The sequence below is a fragment of the Ruditapes philippinarum genome, unplaced genomic scaffold, assembly GCF_026571515.1.
Source record: "Ruditapes philippinarum isolate M1 unplaced genomic scaffold, ASM2657151v2 ctg12871_1_1_1_1, whole genome shotgun sequence".
Classification (NCBI taxonomy): Eukaryota; Metazoa; Mollusca; class Bivalvia; order Venerida; family Veneridae; genus Ruditapes; species Ruditapes philippinarum.
In genome coordinates, this window is record NW_026860865.1 from 16,113 (window position 1) to 41,746 (window position 25,634).

At 32.6% G+C, this 25,634-nt stretch overlaps 2 protein-coding genes across 2 annotated transcripts; both read right to left on the bottom strand.

Annotated features, from left to right (window-relative positions):
* Positions 1-4,841: 4,841 nt before the first annotated feature.
* LOC132713621 (uncharacterized) lies at positions 4,842-6,517 on the bottom strand. The gene is made up of 2 exons (XM_060696270.1): positions 6,267-6,517; positions 4,842-5,826 (listed from the first exon to the last, which is right to left on the bottom strand). Exons 1-2 carry the CDS (start codon positions 6,328-6,330, stop codon positions 5,450-5,452), a joined length of 441 nt encoding a protein of 146 aa, XP_060552253.1. The 5' UTR covers positions 6,331-6,517; the 3' UTR covers positions 4,842-5,449.
* A 204-nt stretch (positions 6,518-6,721) lies between these two features.
* On the bottom strand, positions 6,722-23,724 carry LOC132713622 (guanylate-binding protein 6-like). Its single transcript, XM_060696271.1, has 10 exons — positions 23,601-23,724; positions 19,586-19,688; positions 16,800-16,854; positions 16,261-16,333; positions 12,294-12,523; positions 11,635-11,762; positions 11,360-11,469; positions 10,407-10,822; positions 9,478-9,752; positions 6,722-7,637 (listed from the first exon to the last, which is right to left on the bottom strand). Exons 2-10 carry the CDS (start codon positions 19,676-19,678, stop codon positions 7,296-7,298), a joined length of 1,722 nt encoding a protein of 573 aa, XP_060552254.1. The 5' UTR covers positions 19,679-19,688; positions 23,601-23,724; the 3' UTR covers positions 6,722-7,295.
* Positions 23,725-25,634: the final 1,910 nt, after the last annotated feature.

Sequence of the window (25,634 nt, forward strand, 5' to 3'; positions counted from 1 at the left end):
CAGGCAAAGTTGCATGAATTGGAAGGGGTATTCAAGTCATGCAGTTGCAGTTTCAGATAAGTGAGCCAAAGGTTAAGGTCACTTTGATCTTTGCCTTTAAAACGTGTAGAATACATAATTTATTAATGCATTGGCTTACTACCCACACATTTGCTTTAGCTCTAAATGACCACTGTTGATTCTGACAAAGTGGTAGGTAGGGGTATTAACGCCCTGACAGTGGCAGTTCTACTTTATACTTATAAGCATTGAAGTATTTAGAAAAGATATGAAAAACTTAATATTTTGATACATGACAATTGTTCATTTACAAAACGTGATAATTGAGACAATAAAACCATGAAACAATATGTAACATGTGGACGTCAAAATTCTACACAATAGTTTATTTGGACCTTTATCTGATTTAAATGATCACTTGAAACATGAAGGAATTTAAAGTTAAGATTATTAAGTTTAAAAATGTAACTGTACAGCAAACATATATTTTTAGCATCTCCATGCATAAACCCTTTATGTTCGTTCCTTTTCAATAACAAGATGAATTTTTTGTCGAGAAAACTAACCATAATTATTGCCATAATAAATAATGATCGTCTTTAAGTACGTATTATGCCAAACATGAAGAAAATTATATATTATTAAAAACAGAAAAACAAATAACACCTTGTCAAATAAAAATAAGGTAGTTGCATTCAAAGAAAGTTATCCCAATTTTTGAAGTAAATTCAACATTACTTTTTGAAATTTCGGACGACAGTAGCGACAAAAAGTTCAGCTCGTATTTTATGAAGCCTTGTCTTGATAGATATTTCATACTACAACTGTATTCGTATCTACAAATAACCTCATTATATTATAATTTTTATCTCAGATTCAAGAGCGATACCAAGTCCAAAAAAAGTCTAAGGGCAATACTCTGTTCCATGATTGTTTGTCTTCTACAAAAATGACAATGTCTTGTCTAAACTCTGCTTTGGCATTGACAATATGTGTCTGTGGTTTCGTTGTCTGAAATGTCTGACAAATGTCTATGTCTTTTCTGTTATGTTCAAATACATTCAATGCTTATGCTTTTCCATGTCTAGTATTTTTGTTTTACTAACATTTTCAAATCATTTCAATAGTTTTTTTATTTGCTCTGAATTTTGCTATTTGAATCCCAAGAGGCCAGCAGTAATTATATTCTTCATTTTCTCTATTATCCAATAACTGTTTTGATTCAAAACCATCCTCATACATGATCTAGTCTTGATATAAACAAGTATATATGTAGTAAACAAATTCATAAAACTACATGTATACCGATACTATATACTTACATACAATAACTTAATCATTACATAAATCCTAGAAGAAATGTATATGAAACATAATGTTTTCTTGATTGGAATTTTCGAAAACAAATGACAAGCTATGTAGTAGAATGCAAACAATGCTGACAAGTTTTACTTTAGATTGTATAGCTGGAATGGAAAAAAGACTGTGCAGAATTCATTTTTAGAATTACTATGTCCTTATAAGGCATACAATAAGTACTTATGCACTTTGTAGTATTTAATTTAAAAGATACAGTTGATGTAATTATCAAGACTTGACTTGTTTACAAAGTTTTCATGCGATTGGTAAAAGAAAATGCTTTATGAATTTTGAGTAGTTTGAAGAATAAATAAATAAATATGTGTTAACTAGTAAAGTGTTACATTTCTCAATAAGGTTTAGAAAATTCGCGTTAATGCTGATAATAGAAACACAATAAATAATTTATTGTACAAAAAAGATGCCAAGTAATTCAGCATTGGTATATGCAAGATGTCTATATTTGTATATTATACGTACAGCATATTTCTATATCCCTAGAATATGGACTACATATATATGAAAGAAGTGTATCCAAATAGGTTTTTATGGTATATTTTTAAGAAGTCCTATTTTTACAAGGGAGGCAACTGTGTTTAGCTGTCGTGCTCTTGTTAACGCTATTACTCTTTTTTGTAAGAAACGTTTCGTCAGAACACTTGCACAGTATGTGTTTATCATGACGGAAATTTTAGCAATGCTGCCCTTACTATATTTGACCTTGTTTTTGTAACGTGATTTGCTTTTTTTTAATAATCGACTACCCTGAAGATTGAATTTGATACACGTCGACATATTTGAAAAACTACGCTAAAGACAAGGATTTAAATATTTGAAGACAATATGTGATTGTTTATACTTACTTTTGCTTAAAATTCATTTGTCTGCAGATATTGAAATAAAGCTACTAAAAAGTTACTTTTTTCCCCATTTGTTTCGTTAGGCCCTATAATATTTGAGCGTATAGTGGCACGGACCTTGTCGTTCCTCCTTCCTTCTATGAACTAGTTCGTGTCCGTTTAAGTCGACAAAAGTTAATTGAAAATATTGGACAGAAATGTTGAATGTGCTTAAATTTCTAAATTTCGTGTCCGCTCTGTATCTTTTGAATCGATTCTGAGAACCTAGATTGTTTGAACTTCCTCGGATCAAACTTTTCCCCGCCTTGGTGTCACCAGATTAATATAAACTTAAAGAGGAAAATAGTGAAAACGGAATCCCTTAAAAACGTTCCAAACGACAAAAGTTAAAATGCTATAGCCTCGGATTAATTTAGCATGTTCATGGATGGTACTGGAAAGCGACCCTTAGCAACGGTTTACGCATAATTCAATTTTGAAACTTAAAACACATAATTAAGTTTTATAGTGTAAAACTACGATGCCTAAGTGTAGCATTACACTTAATCTCTACATAAGTGATGATGTCATGCCCCTCTGGTCGATAATTACGCCGCTCTGGGTATATTTTTTTACATACACTTGTCAAGAAAGAGAACGAAGTCCTAATGTGTGAATCTAAATACGCACTGTTAAGGTATTAATCACTATAGTATTACATTTCCTTGTGGACCTCTATAAAATTGATATTTCTTACGCCCTTAGTGTACTTGAGTAGAAAAGACTTATTTTTACAAACACATTTTGTGTAAAACTATCATGCCCAAGGTTTCAATATTTGGCATGAAACATAGTCATTAAGATTTCAACAAAATGTATGAACTTTTTGTCGATGTTTGGCCCATCAAAGGGGTCATTTGGTTAAAATAGAACATATGTTTCAGTCTAATTGTGTGAAACTAAATCACCCCGAATTTAGATATATGTCATGTTGAAGGCCCATTTGCATAACTACAGCACTTCTTGTAAGTATTCTTCTTGAGCCAGTTTTGTCCGCCACTGTGGTCACTTGATATAAACTTGTTATAAACGTTTATATAGGAAAATACATATACATCATTATGTGTGAAACATTTTTGTCCAAAGCTTAGTTCTTTGGTATGTAGCATTGCCTTATGAACGTTCACAAAACTGACATTTACGCCTTTTGGGTCATTTGAGCTATACGAGGGATTATCCAAAAATTCGTGGATTTTCTTTGTTGCGTAAAATATATTTGGGATATTGTTTTGAAATTCTTACACTGCTTAGAAGAATAAATAGTATAAAGAAAAACACAAAACAATTCATGTTAATAGCTTCTTATATTACTACAATAATAAAGCTTGCATAAACACCTGTCGGCGACAGCAGTGCACTCCAAATATGTATTGACGTCAACGTCATAATAACGTACAACTTGTACCTCACCGTAACGCAGTCAATAATTGTTACTGCTTCTCAAAGTAATGTCCTCCGGCCTGCACACATCGTTCATGAATCCAACGCTGGTACACATCGAAAATCATGCCTCATCTATCGGAAATATACTACGCTGTGAAGCGTTCAGTAGATAGGCAATTTGACTGAAACCGGCGACCACGCAGATGTCCCTTGACCCGTAATAAGCGTAAAAAATACAACTACCAATTAAATGTGAACAAAAATGTTGTTATTATTTATTATCTTATTGTTTTACAATGCGCCACTATGTTCCATTACTGCAATCGGTCGCCTCCATAATTCATTATATGGTTAGACGCCATCTGTATCAAGGCACGTTTTGACGTCGTCACTCATACGCGTTGATAATTGTATATCGTCCACCACTAAATCTTTTATGTCATTTTAAGCAATAATGATCGTGAAATTTTATTTTCTCTGTCCGCATGCTGATTTTTGTTTCGTTTTAGTAGGCGTCATTCCCAAATTACAACAAAACTTTATAATCGCGCGATTTTCTAATTTCTGCTTGTCCGTCGTTTTCCCATTGTAAACAATATCGGCTTCTAGAGTTTCTAGTGATATCAACAAAAAATAACGAATATGACGTCCACAATTAAAAAAATCACTACAATGACGTCATGGAAGAAACATGCGATGTTAAGCGGGTTTCCTATGTTATTTATTAGTTCAAAATTAGCACACACAAAACCGTATTACTGCGCTTGTCTACCATGTGTCAGATGCCGTGTATGTGCTTCCTTAAAAGCATTATTGTCGCAATAAACTGTTCCTTTCAAAATGTGTGATTATTGCCTACAAAGTATGCTGATAAAATTTTATTTCAATACACGTTGTCGTTCAAGAGATATTTAAAACATCCATAAAATGCCTAGATAACCCCAAGTGTATCATACGTGTAGTAAAGGAAAATTCATTTACGTCTTATCGTGTAACTATGATGCCCAGAGCTGACGTACTTGGCATGTGATTTTGCTTCGTGAATTTCCACAAAACATATATATCTAATATATTTAAATATATCTTTAAGTTAACACTCGGGTAAAATGTGCACCAACCTGGGTTCAACTTTTTTATGTCCGATATAAGAACATATAACTTAAGACGGTGACTTATCATGGAAATTTTATTCTTATATAGTCTTAACAATGAGGAATATGTATTTAGTGTATGTTGAATTTATCATGATTCTTTGAACAAATTTCACAATATCTATGTATATATTGTAATTTACGAAATATATCTCTGAATATTTAAACAGTCAAAAGAAAACAGTCCAGAAATTTGCCATTGATTATCGATCAGTTTAAAAACAAAATAGTTTTTTAGAAAATCATTATCCAAAGAAACATCATATCATTAAAGAAAATGTATTATCATCCTTGAATTATGAATCATTTCTACATAATTTTTTAAAGTTTAAAACGACCTGCAGTAAGAATTTAAAATATTGAAAAATATGATTTGATTTCGAAAATCTACTTTCCATTTGTACAGAAAGGAACTCATAACGTCAAAACATATATTGAATATAATGTAAGATGTAATGTATATTTATCTGTGATTTCAAAGTATTAATTCGTTTTACAATCAAATATAAACACGATTCAATGAAGTCTCTATGTTATTATGACACAGTGCAAAGTCAAGTTATATTCAATGGATATTACATTTTTTCCTACATAAAACACATAACTACTTTGTTGAAATTATTCTCAGTTTGTCCACGAAAGCAAAATATTTATGGCTTATTCATTCCAGATCGCATCCCATACTCTTGTACCGATCCACTTTTGTTTTCTGTCTTCTTCTTGTTTTCTTAAACGCGCAGCCTCACCGCGAGCGTATTCTTGTTCCGTCCTAAAGCGTTCAACTTCTGTTACTGCAGCTTCTTGTGCAAGTTTGTAGCGTTCAACTTCCTTTTCTGCTGCTTCTCTTCCCAACCTTTCTCTCACCAATGCTTCATACGTTTTTTTCTGTGCTTCTTGCAGTTTACGACGATCTTTTTCTTGCTCTTCATAATGATCTGCTAAATCTTTTTTCTGTTTTTTTTCCGCGTCTTCTTGAGCTTTTTGTTGTTGCTGTACTAATACTGCGAGGTTTTCTTGGTTTCGCCTTTGCTCGGCTTAAAAAACAACTACAACTTATTATCGTGAATGTAAGACCATGAGTTCTGCTTATAGAAGCTTTCGAGTTCACTCATATTTGGTAAATAACTTATAAAGAGCTTACATTCATTTTTTAAAATATGTTTATCTTTGTACCTTTTGTTATAATTCTTTAAGAATGTAGTCTAAGACTATTTTTAAAGTAAACTATGAGCGTTATAGATTACTATTGTTTATTATCATAGCTAATGGGTTTTGATATCCCTAATTATTGATCACGTGATATTCCTTGATGAAATGGAAAATGAAACGGAGGGATAATTAGTATAGACAGTTTGTCGCTTTAGTGAATCAGCATCATTTTCACATTTGAGTATTTAACCGTTAATCAAGCTTTTCTTACAATTGATAGTTTTAAAAGTGTTTTACTATTGCTATCAGAACCAATTATACATACCTTCTTTCTCCTTCTGCTTCATATTTTCATCAGCTTCAATTATCTTTGCTTCGGTAACAGTCATTTTTTCAACAAACCCATACCATGTAGAGAAAATCTATGAAAGAGTGAGTAATATTTTTACCGAAAGAATACTTAAAAATTTCTTTAAAAAGTTGCCTAGATAAATGCTCAAATTTTATCAGACGATTACTTTTAAAGTAGCACAATACAACAAGACAGCTCTAATGTCACAAGACCGCTCATATGACATTTATTGCCAGAAAATGCCATGATAATATTTAAATCATTATTTTTTAGATAAAGCGCTTTAAAATAGGACCACAACTGACATAATTTTAGAATCTTTCCAATGCAATGCTGTATGATAAGCGAAACATCTTTGTTACACAAGTCGTGAAGAGTCAAGTGTGGTTGCATATATAAGTCTAAATAAACTAAGAGATCGTTTGAAAGGTTTAATTCGCAACACAGTTATTATACATGGCATACTAATAAGGTTTATGCATTGCTGTTTCTGTACGAAATATTTAATAGTAAATCTTCAAAATCAAAAGAAAAAGATGTCACCGGAGCGAGGCCATTTTAGGCTCTTGTATATTGCACATGAATGTGACGAGACAAACTAGATAATGCTATAGACATTTATATACTTGAAGATTGAAATCAAATATGTCCAATATGAGTTAATTTAACATGATGAATCTTGACTCTTTAAGCAATACTTAATGGTTCGAGTCAAATATCTGGTCATTATAGCTTCTGAAAAGAGGCTATTTAAATATTTCAATTTCAGTCAGCTGTTATTACTTCAAAAATCAGATGGAAGCAATATTTTTTCTAAGGGACTTATCATAAAGTTCACGTTTAGTCTCTTTTGTGTTAAATATTTCATGGAAAGCAATACACGACAACCATCATACTACATGTATCAGAAATGGGCACATTTGTGATATTTGCGAATCAGGTAAACTGATATTATTTTTGAAAAGAGAAAATGTGTTTTCTAAATATAAAAGTATTATTCATTTAGCCGTTAAAAGTAAAAAAGAAATTTCTGAATTCATTTAGCAGTAACCTGTTCAGTAAATCGACTAAAAAAATAAAGGTAAAAAGAAATAGAAAAACAATGTCAAAATTTTCGTAAACCTCGGTCTGCTTGAATTCTCTGAGAACACTGACATATTCACCCTTGGCTCTTTCAACATCACGCTTGTATCTCCGATGACCACCTGCTGTTTCATACTCTCGATTTTTTAGATTATGTACAAGATATTTCTCAAACACGTTTTTCAGTGTTTTCTCGCATTCTTCTTGAATTTTTTGCTCATTAATTGTTTTTATCTTGTTCCAAGTTGTATCCATTTTCCTCTGTAAAAATATATATTTTTCTTTTAGTTTTAGTTGGACATTAGTTGCAATCCACTGTACTCTAAAAGTTTGACGTCGGTAGACCCTTTATATATCAATTTAGACATAAACAGGCAACTGAGAAAAAATCACGGACCATCCATATATTTTTCACATGAAAAAATCCAAAGTCTAAGATCATGAATTCGAATCCACAGCGATGACAGCCGAATGATATTAATGCGGTCACAAACTCAAATAATGATTTTATACTTGTAATTGATTGATGTTAAAATAATAATTATTTTCTGAATATTTTTAGCTGGGCCCAGTAAATAGAACATGACCTTTGCTTGGTACATAATTGAAGAAACAATATCAAACATGTTCTGATATTTTCATTGTATCTCAAGAAGCGTACATCAGCTAACGATAAAGATATCAGCAGTCAAGCATCAATGTTCTATTTTGACTTCGCCAAAAATGAGCCACATAATCTATGCTTAGTTTATTAGATTCATCCATGAAAAACGGGACGAAGACCATTAATGTACTTTGGTATAATTGTGCCTTATAAGCCTTAGATTTAGTTTTAAAAAAACTACAAACTTGTTCATATTTGGCATTAGCTATTCTGAATGACCATTATATCCCAGAAATGCTTTTATATTTTTCTCGAATCTGTATCTATTTCTTCTGTGTTATTCTGTAGTTTCCAAAGTGTTACCCACTGACCATTGACCTGTGCTTCTGTTGCTTTATTTTTTTTTTGGCAATAGCTCAACTTACATTAATGAAATTTTATATATTATATTGAATATAAATATGTTTACGGTGTACTCTTTTATTACAAATTTCTACAGGTGGTAAGCATTTTACACTTTCTAAATCCATTATCTACACGTCAGCAAACCATACGTTGCTCTTTCTGAAACACTAAAGATTGGCCTTGTCTGAGGCATAATCTGACTATTATAATGTTACATATCATGATTGCACTAAATATTACTATCAATGTACTTTCATTTTGTGAATTTTGACTTTCAAGGTTGATCTTGACAATTGGGCTTATTAACTTGTTCGCATTATGTCATCTAAACTTTCTTTTCTTAATTGTCCTTTGACGTAATACCGTAACCTCGAACGGTGTGCTGAAGACTAAATTATTGCCAGCCAGTAACACATCGTCTAAAAATGTATCAAATTTTATATGCACCCCTCAATGAGTGACATAATGCTTGATTGAATATGAAAATTAAACACTTTCATATTTATGGATGTGCATGTATGGCAATGACCTTTAAGTTGTTGACAAATGTTTCAAGTCAAATAAATGTATACATAGCCATCTTCACGTCCACCCATTATTGACAGAACTGTTGATCGGACACAAACATCAATATACTTTAAATAGGAAAAATGTGTCTCTGAATTCGAAGTGTCTTTATATATCGGTGTTGCACGCGCACACCGACACATTTCTGTATCAAAATTGATCTTAAAATCCGTCAATAAATGGCAAGGTCATGGATGTGATACAAGGAAAGTATTTGTCATCATTTGTTATATTATTGTGATTAAAATACTAAAATGGAACAAACATATTACTTTAATATTCTTAAATACGCTGCATGAACCAAGACAATGAGGGACCAAAAGCTTTAATTAATAATTGGCAAATAGACTAGACTTTGGATGAAAACTCAGGCATCCCTTTCCACTCATTGTATATGTAAAATATGATATCCTTGTTTTTGTAAGATTATTTTCATGCATGTGCATATAAGTTATATGCATTCTAGAAGATGTATTTTGTACTTTGTAATATTTCTGTTCATTAACCTTATTGATAGTCTCTTACCTGAGCTTGAATTTCACATTTTGCTTTAAAATCATGAAAAGCATTCTGCCGAAGGTAATGAAGCGATTTTCCCTGTGCCCTTGTGTAACGTTTCCACAAGTTACCTTCAGAGACTGGCAATTTTTCTTTTTCCATTTCAGTTTCAAAGATTTTAAGAGCCTTTTTTGCAATTTTAGTATTTTCCATTTTCGCTACAGCTTCGAATGCGTCATCAACATCTGGTACAGCGCCGTGTTTTATAGCTGTAACGTAGTGGTCAGCTAATGTTATGAACACTATAAAAAATAAAAAGTATAGGTAAGTGATGAATTTAAAAGGATAAAAAACTTTAGAGGTAAGGGGTGATTATGATGTATTGCAAATAAATGACTCCCTGAAGGTATAAAATAATAATGATATTTGAGTAAAATACTAGGTTCGTATCAACCGTAAGAATTAATCAAGAAAATCTTTTAAAGAAAGAGCCCCCCCCTCCTCCCCCTTTACTGAAAAAAAAACAACAAAAAAAACATCAACATTTTTTACTTATGCTAATTTTTTTAAAAAACGTTGGCTTGGGCAATTTTTTTTACTAAAGTGTTTCATGTCTCCATGCCCAGTCAAAGTCCCATCACTCATTTAGGTTTCATATTAAATGTGTTCTATTTTGATACGAAGTGTTATTGGCAATATTTATGCTTTCAACATAAAACTCAAGGTTAAGGTGTTACGTTAAATAACACAGTTTGTTTTGATGACAATTTGTGAACAAGTTCAGAAGGCCGATAGTCAAGTTAAGTCGTAGTCGATTTTGGGGTAATAATGAGAATAAGTAAAATGAATTTTTACCTCATTAAAGCATTTAATGTTCACCGAAAAAAATAATTAAATAGTATGTATGTCAAGATAAAATTACATACCATCAATATTTGTGGTAATTGACAACTTACTTTGTCCATTTAATGGTTTACTGCCTAGCAACTCCTTCGGTGGTATTGTGTATATATAGGATGTAAACCGAGTTGTTACTTCCTGGAACCTGGCAGATAAATCATTCAAGCTCAAAGTTTCAAGTTTCTCAAGATCATCAATATTACATGGAAATGGGAAAGCAAAGCATTCGCGTCTCGGGAAGTTGTTTCTGATGCATGCTCTTGGTTTGTTGAACTGTTCTGTTTTGTTTTCGTCCTCCGCTAAACTTTGCTCAAGATACTCGTTTTCTGATATCTTTTTCCCATCTTTCATCAATTTGAGAGTGAAATCTCTCAAACAGAGAACGAAGTCAGGAAGTATTAAATTGATTGACTGGTTATCCTTAGACGATAGTCCCCGAAATCTAATATTACTTGCCATTTCTGTTACAAATCTATAGTTCTTCAGTTAAGATAGTACATTACTATATGAGGAGTACATTACTATATGAGTAGAATTATTTGAAGGATACTCTTAAACGGAAAAAAAATAATAAAAATCTTTACAATAAATATAATTTATTTATTTATTTATATATTTTTTCATATCATTTGAAGATTAGGAGAAAAGAAGTCTAGCAATGTTATATCGATTTCTTTGATAAGAATATCAGAATGATGTAATATCAGTTCACGTTTAAGCCTGCATTTATTTGCTAGCCACACAAATATCCTAAGAAAAATGACATAATAATATGCCAACAGAGGGCTGCAAAACACATTCTGATGTAATATAAATAATAATTGAATTTAGTTGTTTTGTGAATTTTTATAGTTCTCTCAATTCGTATTTCATTATATAAAACCTAATCATGAATTATCAATATATACCTAATGTTTTTATTGTTTGAAATTTCAATTTGATTAGTGAAAGCTAAAGCTTCAACTCAGAAACAATGTAAGATTCATGTTACTTCAAAATGAAAGGATACGTGAGTTTGGAGACGGTGTCGTAATCAAACGTTCCCTTCATGTTGTAAACTAAACAGTTGCAAAGAAGTGTCGCTAGGGTAAAAATCTTGTTGTCATGACTTGGGTCACCCTGTCAAATAAGATTATCAATAAATGTCTTTAAAATTACATTTAATTTCTTTGTTAGGTCTGTTATCAGCTTGGAACGTAACTAAATTAGTTTGTACAGTATGATAGATAGTGTTTACCAATTGTTTTGTCAATACTTCAAATGGTTAAAATAAACTGTTCATACCTTATCATTATCGCCAAGTCCTTCGGTATCAAGAAGCAACAGAACAGTGTTCGACTGAGTGGGATGTATTTTACACCATGCCCAAATGCCCTTGGTTGTTCTTTCAATCGTATCTCCCACTTCAAAACCTTAATCATTATTATCAAAAAAGAACTTTAACTTCCATTTCTTTGTTGGGCTTAACGGTTAGGAGCAAAGTGCCTAATATATAACTTTACATCTATCAAAATGTCATTTTGATTAAAGTGACATTATGTCCATCCAGAGGTATAAATTGAGTGAACAGGTGAAGATCAAAATAAGTTTTCATTTTGCCATAAATCCTTTCAATTTAATATTTAAGTTCACATAAACAATAAATAGCGCACAGATCTTAATGCAATTTCTGTAAAGATCCAGTAGAATTTACCTAATTCTTAGTTTATTAAAAAGAGTGGGGCAGTTTTTAGGGAGAATTATATTTCTATCCTAAACATTTTCAAATATCAACTGTTGGTCAAAGACCATTTTCACAGTCATTCTTTTGAAATATAAAGTCAATTCAGCTCAACTTGACTATGAAAATATGAGCATTATGTCACTTTAATTTGTAGTATTAATGAAATAAGATCAGTGAATTCTTTAACTTATTTGATATCGATAACATTACACAGACATACCTTTGCTCGACTTAGCCAGACGATTCATTAGATACGATTTTCCAGTTTTGGACAAACCTGCAACGGCTACAACAACTATTGGCCAATCTATCTTTGATATTTGATCAAATACTTCTTCTTCGATCTTAAGGAGTGTCTTGGTTTCTTTACCTGCTTCGTTTTTCTCAATTTTGGAACTGATCAACCACATTGGATGTTGGAATATTGTCAAATCTTTTGGCGACCACCTGCTGCAAATATAATAACTGTTACAACTTTCTTTAAATATTTCAGCAAATTAAGTTTTTATTCTTGTTCTTGAAGTATGAAATTTGACCGTAATTTCACATTGTGTTTATAATAAATGCTTTTGGAAATATAAGAGCAAAGGGAACTAATGGATAGCGATGCTAATAAAAATCACAATTTTGAACATAGCAACAAAACGCCAATACATATATTATCTGAACGTCACCTTGCATAGAACGAAGTTACTAAATAAAGAGAAAAAAACATTTGAAAGCAAGATTAAAATCATCGGGAAAAGAAATGACAAACATCTGGTAATATTCTAAATGTGTCTTTACTTTATATATATATATATATATATATATATATATATATATATATATATATATATATATATATATATATATATATATAGAGAGAGAGAGAGAGAGAGAGAGAGAGAGAGAGAGAGAGAGAGAGAGAGAGAGATCTTATATAAGGATCTTACACCGGTTACATGTACAAACCGGAATATTAAGCGCAAGGGTTACTGTTTACTGACGAGACTCTGTCGATGTTGGTTTAAATTGATACACTTGGGTTTAGATTTTTTGTTTTGTTGTTGTTGTCTTTTATCTATTGATTGAAACAATTTCATGTAAGCATTTTAATAATAATACAAAACAATAATAATAACAAAACGCTAAAACACGTTCATTATGGTTTGATAGCCTTGTTACAGGAATAGTAAGGCTTTGTTCATCATTTTCTATTGGCGATTTGTCCAACATCAAATGCTGACTTAAAGCTTCATACCAGCAGATGAATCATAAGAAGACCAAACTTGTTACAAAAAGTATTAAGATTTAATGAAAAGTAAAACAATTCAAGATTCAAATAATGTTTTACATGTTTTGTGTGATTAATGACTGTTTTTGCAGTATTTGTCATCATATTTCTGCTGGGTGACTAAAGCAGTTTGAGCTTAATTTTGCATTTTTTACCAGTTTTTGGTACTGTTAATGACGTTTGCAAGGCATGCTGCATTTGATAAATAAATATATTGTTTTTATAATACTTTTCTTTGTTTGATCATTACAACATAAACTATACGTGCTCAATAATAATTTAATTTGTTAGAATTTCGTTCTTTTATAAATATAAAATTGTTTTATATATTTTTAAGACAATCTATAAGAAATTCAAAATCTGCTAGCATCTTCTTCAATATTTTTTTTCAAATGAATATCTTTTATGTCATCTGTCATAAGCATAATGTTTTATTAAATCGATAGTAAAGTTTGACGCATATATCAATAGGCTGCCATAAATAAGATATAGAAATTATTGATTCTTATATTTTCACAACAATCGCAGAAATTTTGAAACGTCATACATTCCTGTTTTCATTTAATGTAAAATGAATGAAAGTAAGTCACCACGCAGAGGGTGTTTTTGTTGTTGTTGTTTTTGTTTTGCTTTCTTTTGTAATTCTATTCAGTGTTTCAAAAGCATATTGTGCCTCAGACACAAAAAACTATAATCTTTAAAAGGGGTCAATCATGAGGCCTGCAATTTTCGTATAATGTTGTTGTTTTTATACCTTCCGATAGATCACTTTTTTCAAGATTTCATTAACGTTAAGATAATTACTTAAGAGAATATTTGACTAAGCACCCATTGTTAAATGACGTTATTAAGAATGATAGCAAAATGTTACTTCCATACAGAATACTTAAATTAATTGTAAAAAGGTAGTACACGAGTACAAATATTGATTGAATAAATACAATTTCAATATTGGCAAAACGGATAGATTCAAAAAAAGATGATATGTCGTGATTTTTACAGTTTCACAATTGGTTCGTGTTATTTGTTGTTTAATAACGGAGTTGATATGAAGAAACAAAAAACTAACATTGCAACGAAACAACAAGACATACAGGTTCAACTATATATGCCCCGGCCATAGTTATTCAACCGTTTGTCCGTCCGTCTCTCAGTCCATACGTACGTGGTTAAAATTTTCTACACTTTAGATCTTTCTTACGCGCTACTTGTATAAATTGCTTTATTATATTCAAACAAAGTACATGATCTATGCGATTTACAAAACTATTGCTTCAATTTTGTCAAAAGTATTGCCCTTTTCAGCACTTTGATAATGGATTTGGTTAACCTTAACCGGCAAGTTGCATATATATTAAAAATTTTCTACACGAAGGGCTTCATAATTTCCACACTTACTTATTAATACAAAGTACGTGATAGTGCCAAGTGTTATAACTGTGATTTCCATTTCCCTAGTTATTTCCCTTTAAATCACTTTGAAAATAGGGTCTTGTATGTTTAACCTATGCTCGCAAGTTCAATGAATCTTAAATCCCTCCTAATTACATCATGTATTTAATGATATCTTCCACATTTGGTTTCAATATCCCTCTAATGTTTGTGGAGTCATGAGTCGCTGCGGTCAAGGTCAATGTCATTATTATACAAAATACACATTATTACTCACACAACTTTCATTTGTAAATTTATGTTGTTCGTGTTAAATACAGACATGACTATGGACGTCCTCTTATTAGGGTTCAGTGAGGGATCTTTTAGGTCAGTGACACTAATGCCAGAAAAATACTTTTACACTTTTACCAGTGTAACCTTTTACTATTTACTGACGTTTAATTTTTAATATTTTGTAGGAACATAAAATTAAGAAATCTTCTTCCTTGTAATAGTTTGGGGTCAATTGGGTCAATGTCAGTGCTTAAATAGATTTTAACATTTTTGCTATTACAGACTTTATTTGTTAACAGACATCTTTCATATTTGGTCAGAAGATAACTTTATAGAATTCTTTCTTTTGTTTTAGTAAGAGGTCAGTTGGTCAAGGTCAATGGATCAATTATCAAATTTATTCACATTTGCTAAGACAGCCTTTAGGTTGCGCCTGATGTTTTTATTTTTAAAAGGATGATAACTTGCATGGTATTCTTCCTTTGACTGGAGTTAGCGGTCAGTTGGATCAAGTTTACAAGTACTGAAATAGATTTTTTTTTTAAATGCCCATACATTTTTATTTATGGACAGATGTCTGCCATATTTTGGCGGGAAGATATTTTCCGTGGTCATCAATCACCCTTGAGATTGAGTGTAAAGATCGGGTGTGCTAAATAAAAAAGAATTTTGCACATTTGCTTATACAGACTTTTTATAAATTGATGTTTTTACACGTAACATACCTTAGGTGGTCATTAAAGCTTTGATGGAGTTGGGATCACATGGCTCATTGTCAAGGTCTTTTATTTATAACGTGTTATTGATTAGTTGAATACTTTTATCTTTATCTTTACATGCAATTTTTTTTTTGTTCTTCACAATAACAAATCTGTCAAATTAAATAATTGTATTTACGATTTTTGGTCAATTTTTCTGTTCATAACTGAGTAAATGGTTAAACTTTTTCTGAAAACATATTACTGACACGTATCTGAGCCGGGAGCATTTGTGTTTAAAACACGTTCTTGTTAATATAAGTTGCAAAATATCAGTTTTTAGGTAAATTAAGGAAGCACAAACACAGCAACAAAGGACATACTCCAACTTGGTAGAACCTCTCAAATCTTCTTATTTGCATAAAAATACCTCATTATAAACCTTTACATACTTAAGTTTTAAAAATTGTCTTCCTTTATCGTCCTGTCATATAATGTGAAAATCAAGCAAAAACAATTTACAAAACAGTATCATAAGTAGGTACTTCTGATCCAACGGGTCCATCTCTTTTAGTGATAACCTTCGAAATGTCTCATCAACCACCGTTGAAGCTGTTTCTAAAAATATATTTAAATGAAAATTTCAATATGAACATTACAAAACTTGATTTTTACATGATTTTCTATTGGCATAATATTTTAAATGTTCTCACAGATTTGTAGATTTGTGATATCACAACTACACAATTGTGTGATCAATTTAGCAAAAAAATAAAATTAGGAGAAAGTTTTATCATGTTTATTGAGAAGTATAAATCAAATTGTCAACAAAATCAATATACAAATAGTTACTGTTCTTTCAAATTTATTATGTTGATCTGTGAAATGTCTTAAAATTACTTCTTGTTTAATGATGACATAAATATCAAACACAAGTGAAAATCAAAAAACATGTTTAATTAAAAAAGTCAAAAATGCATGAAACAATATGGCAAAATACATTGAAAAGCATAATAATATGAAACGAAATAGTATATGTTCTGAAATAATTATAAGGTATATGTTTGTGAAACAAATGTACAACCTGCTTGTGCTTGATGATATTCACTTCTTTGAATCTCTGTGTTCGTGTGTGGGGGCTATTTAATATAAGAGGTTTAACATTCATATAGATAATAAGTAAGGAGAATGCTGAATAATGTACGAGGCCTGATTGATTAATTCGCGGAAGTGTACTATTTCTAAAACATTAAAAGAAAAACAAATAAATTATACCACGAGATACCTTTACTCCCGACTGACAAAAAGCCAAATAAATAATTGAGACAATAAAGTTTACACGCAAAATCAAAACATCACTTCACTATCCTACATGTGAAGCACGCTGATGCGACGCTGTCACACGTTGGCGTCACCTTAACGTCAAAGTCTAATGTCCGGTTCACTTTTCAACAAAATCACCCCCGGTGGCGACACATTTCTTATGCCTGTGTATCTATTGGTCAAAAGTCATTCTGAGCTGAACGACGAAATTATCTTGCGCGCCCTGGTGCGTAGCTATAATGATGTTTCAAATCGTTGACCCCTCAGTTCCTTCTTCAAATCGGGGAACAGGCGGAAGTCTAATGGAGCCAAGTCCGGTGGCAGTACGGTTGGTGTGGCAGTAGGCTGTTTCCCGAGCAGGCTAATCTCCTGTTCTGTGTCGTGAGCCCGGTGTGCGGATGCATTATCATGGTGTAGAATGGCATCGGCCAGGTCTAGCTGAGGTCGCTTCCGGTGCAAGGCTTGTTACAAGTCCCGACGTAACACCTGAAAGTTGATAACGCATAACAACTGCATTCTGGCAATATTTTCAGATGCATTTTCTAAAATTAAATAAACAATATTTATTAAATACTAGAACCGGCTAGCTCTACACGCATTTATACAAAATAGTAACAGTTATATTTTTACCGCATTTACGGTTGATCCCTCTCGCACCTTGTGTTGTAGCAGGAGCCCATGCCTATCAATGAAGTGCCAATAAAAATATTTATATAGAATATATATATAGAATATATATAATTATATAGAATGGGGGTAATTTTGTTGAAAATAGTCTGCTACAATTTAACCTAGTACCTAGCGAGAGGCAACTTCCGACATGTTGAGATTTTCGAAGAATGCGTTGCACGGCGCCTGTCAACGTCCAGCAGTTATTTCACTAAGGCTGTGTTTCCAACAGTAACTGTAGACGTCGGCCGACCATTTCTTTCGTCATCATACACGGATGTTCTTACTTCTCTAAATCGTCCATGTCATTTATACACAAATGTCTTTCCACCAGTAGGCAATGTTTCCGAATTTTCTATCTTTTTAAGAGTTTCGCCCGGTTAAAGTTTCAGTCCTACACAAATCTTGACGACAGCGCGTAATTCAATATCGTCTGCTGACGTAATTCGCCGTTTGGTAGACATTGAGATTAACGCTGCTGCGAAACAATCGTTCAACACATCGTCTTTAAATTTAGGGGAAATGACGCCAAGACGTCACACAAGCGTAAGCGCCAAAAATTGCTCTAATTTTCTTCCCGCAGTGACATTTATACTATAGCATGTATACTTTAAAATACAGCGTGCTTCAATTAACAGGACAGTGGTTGCTATGGACAAGGTGGATTTGTAGGAATTTTTTTTTTATATATTCGGCAATATGGAAATGTTATGGCCAACATTTTGCTTTCCTCTATTCGAGTGTTCATGTAATTTAATAAAGTAATTTGGTTTTAAGAGGATAATTCCACGAATTTATCAATCAGCCCTCGTAAAAGTAAAATAATGTCATTTTTGAAAATTGTTAAGTTACAATATTCGTCCCACTTTTTTACAAAATAAATACATTCATTCGTTGAAAAAGCGTTACCATGCGTTTTATATTATATAAATGTGTGTTTTAGAGAGAGATATGTGGATATATTACCTGCCAAGATTTCATATCAGAGCCGTTGAGCGAGGATGATAATTTATCTTGGAAGGAAATATATCCACATATCATCCTTAAACCCACACAATCGTTTTACTACCCTTCCAATGCCGGGTTAATCGATTTCACCGTGGGTAAGCAACTTTGGTCACGAGACCACAATAGTCAACGTACACGGCCAAAATAGCTCAGTTCAGATAAGGTTCATAGTGGTTATTTTTCCATCAAGCTGATTTGAATTATGCTACATAGCCTACCGAACGCCAAATGCATTTTAGTAAGCATCGGAAATGCCGCGGTCTAAAGGCTATATTGCATAATTTAAATCGACTCGATAGAAAAATAATTACTAAAAACTTACCTCAGTGGGCTTTTTTGGCCGTGTTCGTTGACTTTTGTGGTCACGTGACCAAAGTTGCTTATCCACGGTGGACTTTAAAATAAATTGTTGCTGTTGCAAATGAAATGTCGAAATAAGATTCACTTTACTGTTCGTCCGTCATCGCAAAATGACGTCACCTTGTTTCGTACATGACGAATGCAAACATGAGAAAAGGTGTTGTCTATTAAAGACAAGGTCATAGTTGTTTTAAATACTTATAAGAAAATATTTATCATTACTGTTGTTTTTTTTTGGTAAATATTTTATTTTTAACTGACAGTCAAATAGTGATTGTATATTGGAATTTACAACATCGAACCCTACGCGCATCGTCACAGTGCATATTGTTTACAACATAGGGTACCCAAAGGGGAACTTTAATGTGTATAATACCTGTCTGCCTATGGCCGTATCAATCTCTTTCGGGGGCATATCCAATCTAAAAGGGGAAAGATGTAGAAGGGTAATACAACTCTTACAGAAAGAAATTTTACTTTGAAAGTAAAACATTTGTAACGTTTTAGTACCTGTGTGACAACATCCATACTTTGGGAGCATGCATTTTTTGACCCGTTGTCCATGTTTGTCTGCTTATCAGAGAAATCAGCTTTTTGATCCATTTCCAACAATCTAAAAATGTACATGACAAGCATTCTGACCTTTATATATGTAAACATGACACTAACACCATTTCAATCACCACACCTAGAAATCCACCTCAACCACTGTAAGTTTTTCAATCTCCAATACTAGAACATTTCGGATACTGCCAACGCCATAACTGCAAATATACTACTTATACTAACACTACTGCTACTACCACTACTGCCACTACTACTCCTACCACCACTACTACTACCATCACTACTAATACCACCACTGCTTCCACTACTACCACCACTTCTACCACCACTACTACTACTACCACTACTACAACTGCTTCTACTACAACCACTACTTCTATCACCACTACTACACCCACCACTATTACTACCACTAATACCAACACTTCTACTACCACCACTACTACTACCACCACTTCTATTGCTGCTTCTACTACTACTACTACCTGAACTTCTGCTGCTGCTGCTTCTACTATTGCTGCTCCTACTATTGCTACTGCTGCTGCTACTGCTACTGCTTCTGCTACTGTTACTACTACTTCTACAGCTACTGCTACTGCTACTACTGCTACTGCTTCTGCTACTTCTTCTGCTACTACTACTACTACTACTACTTCTACTACTTCTACTACTACTACTGCTGCTGCTGCTGCTGCTGCTGCTGCTGCTGCTGCTGCTGCTGCTGCTGCTGCTGCTGCTGCTGCTGCTGCTGCTGCTACTGCTACTGCTACTGCTACTGCTACTGCTACTGCTACTGCTACTGCTACTGCTCCTGCTACTGCTACTGCTACTGCTACTGCTACTGCTACTGCTACTGCTACTACTACTACTACTACTACTACTACTACTACTACTACTACTACTACTACTACTACTACTACTACTACTACTACTACTAACTGCTACTGCTACTGCTACTGCTACTGCTACTGCTACTACTACTACTACTGCTACTACTACTACTACTACTACTACTACTACTACTACTTCTACTACTGCTTCCACTTCTACTACTGCTAACTACTACTACTACTACTACTACTACTACCACCACTTCCACTACCACTACCGCTACCGCTGCCGCCGCCGCTACCGCTACCACTACCACTACCACTACCACTATCACTACTACTACTACTACTACTACTACTACTACTACTTATACAACTTCAACTGCTACTGCTGCTGCTACTACTACTACTACTGCTATTTCTGCTACTGCTGCTCCTACTACTGCCACTGCTGCTGCTGATACTGCTACTGATACTTCTACTGCTAATGCTTCTGTTACCACTACTACTACTACTTCTACTAATACTACTTCTAATACTACTGTTGCTGTTGTTAATGCTGCATCTAATGCTGCTGCTGTTATGGCTGCTATTGTTACTACTTCGACGTCACTGCTACTACAAGTACTGCTACGGCTACTGATCCTGCTTTTTCTTTAACTGATGATTCATCTGCTATGCTAGTCCTTCTGCTACTGTTGTTTTTATTACTGCTACTACTTTCTTCTGCTATTCTACGTCTTCCTTCCCTATTACTGCCACTGATGTTCTTGCTACTACTGCTGTAAATGTAACTACTAGAAGTATTAATTGTATTTGAAGATTCTTGACCTAATTTTTCAAACTATTCACAGTTCTTGAAGCTACTCTCCGACACAAAACGGGTCTAAAAACATATTTGTTTACAATTATTAAATATGCATAGAAGTAAATTTGCAGTTTTCACGAGATAACTGTAACCCAACGGCTATTATATTTCACTAATTACAGATATAAAGAACACTTTTACCAATTCAGTGAACATGTTTCGAGTACGATAGCTTGATTCAGCAAGAATTTACTAAATAAATGTCAGTTTTAAACCGGATTATCAATATACATGTATGTACATCTTTTATCCTGTCTCGACAAACTTTCCTATGTTATATTGAGCATCAATTGCTTGCAGGATAAAAAAAATACCAAGTGCACATCTGTTCTACCAGCAAACAATGAATCTACTTAAAAACAGTTAACGGTGCGTGTATAATTTAAGTCCATATTTACAAAATAAAACGTTGCAACGGCCAAAAGTAACAGCATCATGAACACAGCAAAAACTTTACTTTTATGTTTTTTTTTTCTTCTGACAACATATGTATTAATCGTCTTGTTCGATATAAATACACGAGTTTATGGTAAAAATTCAACTTTGATGATTTTTTTTGTTTCAAAAACACCCAAACTACATGTGGGATAGTAGCTTTAAGGTAGCGATGCTGTTTACAATTATTGAAACGGACGAAGGTCATCGTCATTCCATAATAGCTAATTCATGAATATATTTTATGAGTAGTAGTCGTTTGCGCTACACCAACCGACCGTTATGACCTTTTTAGACACTTTTGACACGCTCGTACTGCTACATTGTACATCCTTAACACTGATTTAGTAAATAAAGTTTAAACGGAAATCTCTTCATTATCAAAATATTAACAATAAAACCCTAAATTTGGACGTTAGCATAAATCTGAAATTTTCAGACATTTCTCCGCCACCCCCATCATCGTCGTCACAAGATTGACCCCTAAGTTGGTGATATATTCGTAGACGGCTAAGAATTAAACTATGTGATTGATTACTTTAATATTGAATTTGGTTAACGGTTCGCGAGCTTTTTTCAATGTTTCTTAATGTTTTGGTAGACAAAAGTCAAGTTAAATTCTGTATAATAGACAAATAGGTAAAAGAGAATGCTATACAATTTAAATGGTTTATAATTATGGGTGTGTGTTTTTTTTATTGATTTAAACACACGAACTATTCTTAAGTGAATTTTAGCGAGCTCACTTGTGCAAGCGCTTTCTATTTAAGTAAGATTTTGGCAACGGTCTGGTGCCTTTAATGCCTTATTAACAAAATACTAAAATAGACTGTTAAAGTTTAGAAGCCAGAACTTCTTTCCTAATCAACTGGAAAGAAAAATACAAAATAATAAATAATAATAAAAAAAAGTGTAGTTGCGAATGTTAAATACAAAGACGTAATATCAAATAGTTAACAAAAAAGTGCTAATAATTATCTGAAACAACATCACACACGGTTGCTTTGAAGCCGAACAAAAGCCATGCTATCATTCCTGATTTATTTATATTTTTATATTGTTTAATAACATACGCCCCTACTAAAATATTGAAACAGTTATTCAAGCCGAATGGAAGGTATATCTCGTAAAATGCAGTACAACCCGCCTTTTATAAACATTTGTACATTCGTATTATTATCAAATCTATAAAATCTATTAAAAGTACAATGCTCATCTCGGATTTGTTCATGTCAGGAAACTATCCAGTTACCTTACGGGGAACGAATGTGTTTAGTTCTTCTCAGGTGCGCGTTAATTAATGCAGGTAACGACTGTTAAGGTCTTCTCCAACCAGGTAATCACCATATGAACTTTTCAATGTTGGGGCGAAAAAAATCAAAGCCGACCGTCTTATTTGATGATATTCTAAAGATTCGGTGTTGCAAGAATTTGTCATGGTTTTAATACCGTTGAACTGCATTTTAGTCGTTCATAATATTAAACCGATTTCTCTCAAAGTGAATCACCGGAGTCAACTGAATTTCTTAATCTGCGACGAGAGAAAAATGACCAATAATCAAATATCACGGAGAAATAACGCCTCGCTGAGATTAAACCAGCGATGCGAGGATAACAATACGATACTCTCCATACCTCCCTCTCACCCCTCTCTCTCCCTTTCTCTATAGTAAAATTAGCAGATTGACAATGAACATTTTTCTGCTTATTGACCTAAATAGTAACATAAAATAGTGTTAAAAGTATAAACGAACAGCTTTATTTTATTGATTTAGAACATTTAAGAATTGAAATGTTAAATATTTTGAAATATAGAATTACCTACATTTTTTGTTATCCAAATTAAAAGAATTGATTTGATTTTAGCACTAAACCCGAACAAATCATTAACAATATCATTCAAATACAAAACAAAATGTAAATTGTGGCAGAGAACAAATCTATTTACAGCCTTGACGACTAAGGTTTTTTATATTGACCTTGTCAAATATATACACTTAGTCACTTAAATAACGCATTCTTTGAAATAAAAAGTATTCTAACACAAAACAAACATTAGACGCTTAATTTGGTATAGATATCAAACGTAGTAAATAACTAGGAATTTTTTACATGCTAAAATATTTTGCGTAAGTCTTGTTAACAAATTCCTTTAAAGTTTAAACCATATTCACGAAAAATCGTTTTGACAAGAATATTACATTAAAAAATATAACGTGTTGACTGTTCTTGCGACTTTGTACAAACATGAAGTCTCAAAGGTACATAATATACTTAAAATCTAAAGATGAATCGCAAACTCGTATGTCAGAGCCATTGCTTTTTACAGGGTTTCTTCTAGTTTACGGTTAGGAAGCGTTTGAACGTCCATCGCGAATAAGGCGAGTCAATGAGCTACCACAAACGTTGTTTCAGAAGTTGAATACAACAGTCAAAGTTATTGTATATGAGGTACATAGATTTCCGAAGATATGGTTGTCTGGATTTAAACTTATCACATAAGTGTCATTATTTTAATATCTACTGCGTTTTCAAAGTGCTTCAGTGTATCACTGATTGGAATAAGAAACGAAACTACTATTTCGAAATCTAATACAATAGGTACGCATAACTTTAGTCTTTATAGATCTTGTGATAGTATAGTTTTAAATGAAGTATAGCCAGCACTTTAACGGTTGAAGGTATGATTACATTTGTTCAATGTGTCCGTTGTAAACGGATACACTTGGTTTAATGTTTATAGACAATGGCTTTTACTTTTGAATTGAAGGACACCAAATAAATGACTTATATTTCAAACGTTTAGGCAATACAATATTGAGATAAACAATGCTAAACGTGACAAAATTACAACTTCTAAAGATTTAACATACAAATTCAAATTGATTTTAATGCCATTGTAAACATATTATTATGATGATTGCTTTGCTTTGTAGTTTCTGCCTAATAATTATGAAATATTTTTAAAGACTTGCCCCTTATTTTCTTTACGTTTTCCTTTAGTATTCTAGCATATATTTTTCATTCTACCTAGATATTGACTATATTTATCAATTTAATTTACTTAATTTAGTGTTAACGAATTTGAAATAATTAAAAAGTTTTGTCTTCCAATTTTCATAAAATGGCAAGCTACTATGATTTAAAGAAAAGCTAAAGAGAGCAGTGTTTAAAATCATCATTGTCCATTAATTCAACATCAATAAACAGTTTTCAGATTTTCTGTTATCAAATCGTGTTTATACATTTCAGAGAGTTGATAAACAATTATTCTGTCAATAATGCAGAAAAAAACTTATAGCTCGTTTAAAATATCAAACTGCATACAATCGTATACTCGTACAAAGACAAAGGTAGTTAGTGCAAACCGCGCGAATGAAATACACTGAGTATATATATATATATATATATATATTTAAACAAAAAACAATCAATATCAAAATGTAGAGAGTTTAGTTATATAGACATTTAATATCATAAATGTAACTGCCTAATTCATTATAGGTCGATAAATTTAATTATTAATATACAATACTTATATTACTTATTATATCGTATTCAATACTTTTGAGGCGACTTTCTTGTAGTTGACAGTCGACAACATTGACAAATGATACAGATGAAAGAGTACTGAGCAAATAGATAGTTTCAAGACACATATAAACTGAGGACACATCGCCAGCTATGCATATATAGTTAAATCACACAATATAAGATAATGTTTCATATCGAAGGGACGTTTCATCAATTTCGCTGACGGTGCGCGTTCCTGAACAGCTTGACTTACGAAAGCAATTGTCAAGGGATGTCTGGCAGCAGGAAATATTGCCTTCTTCGTCATCTCCATGTTGAAATACTG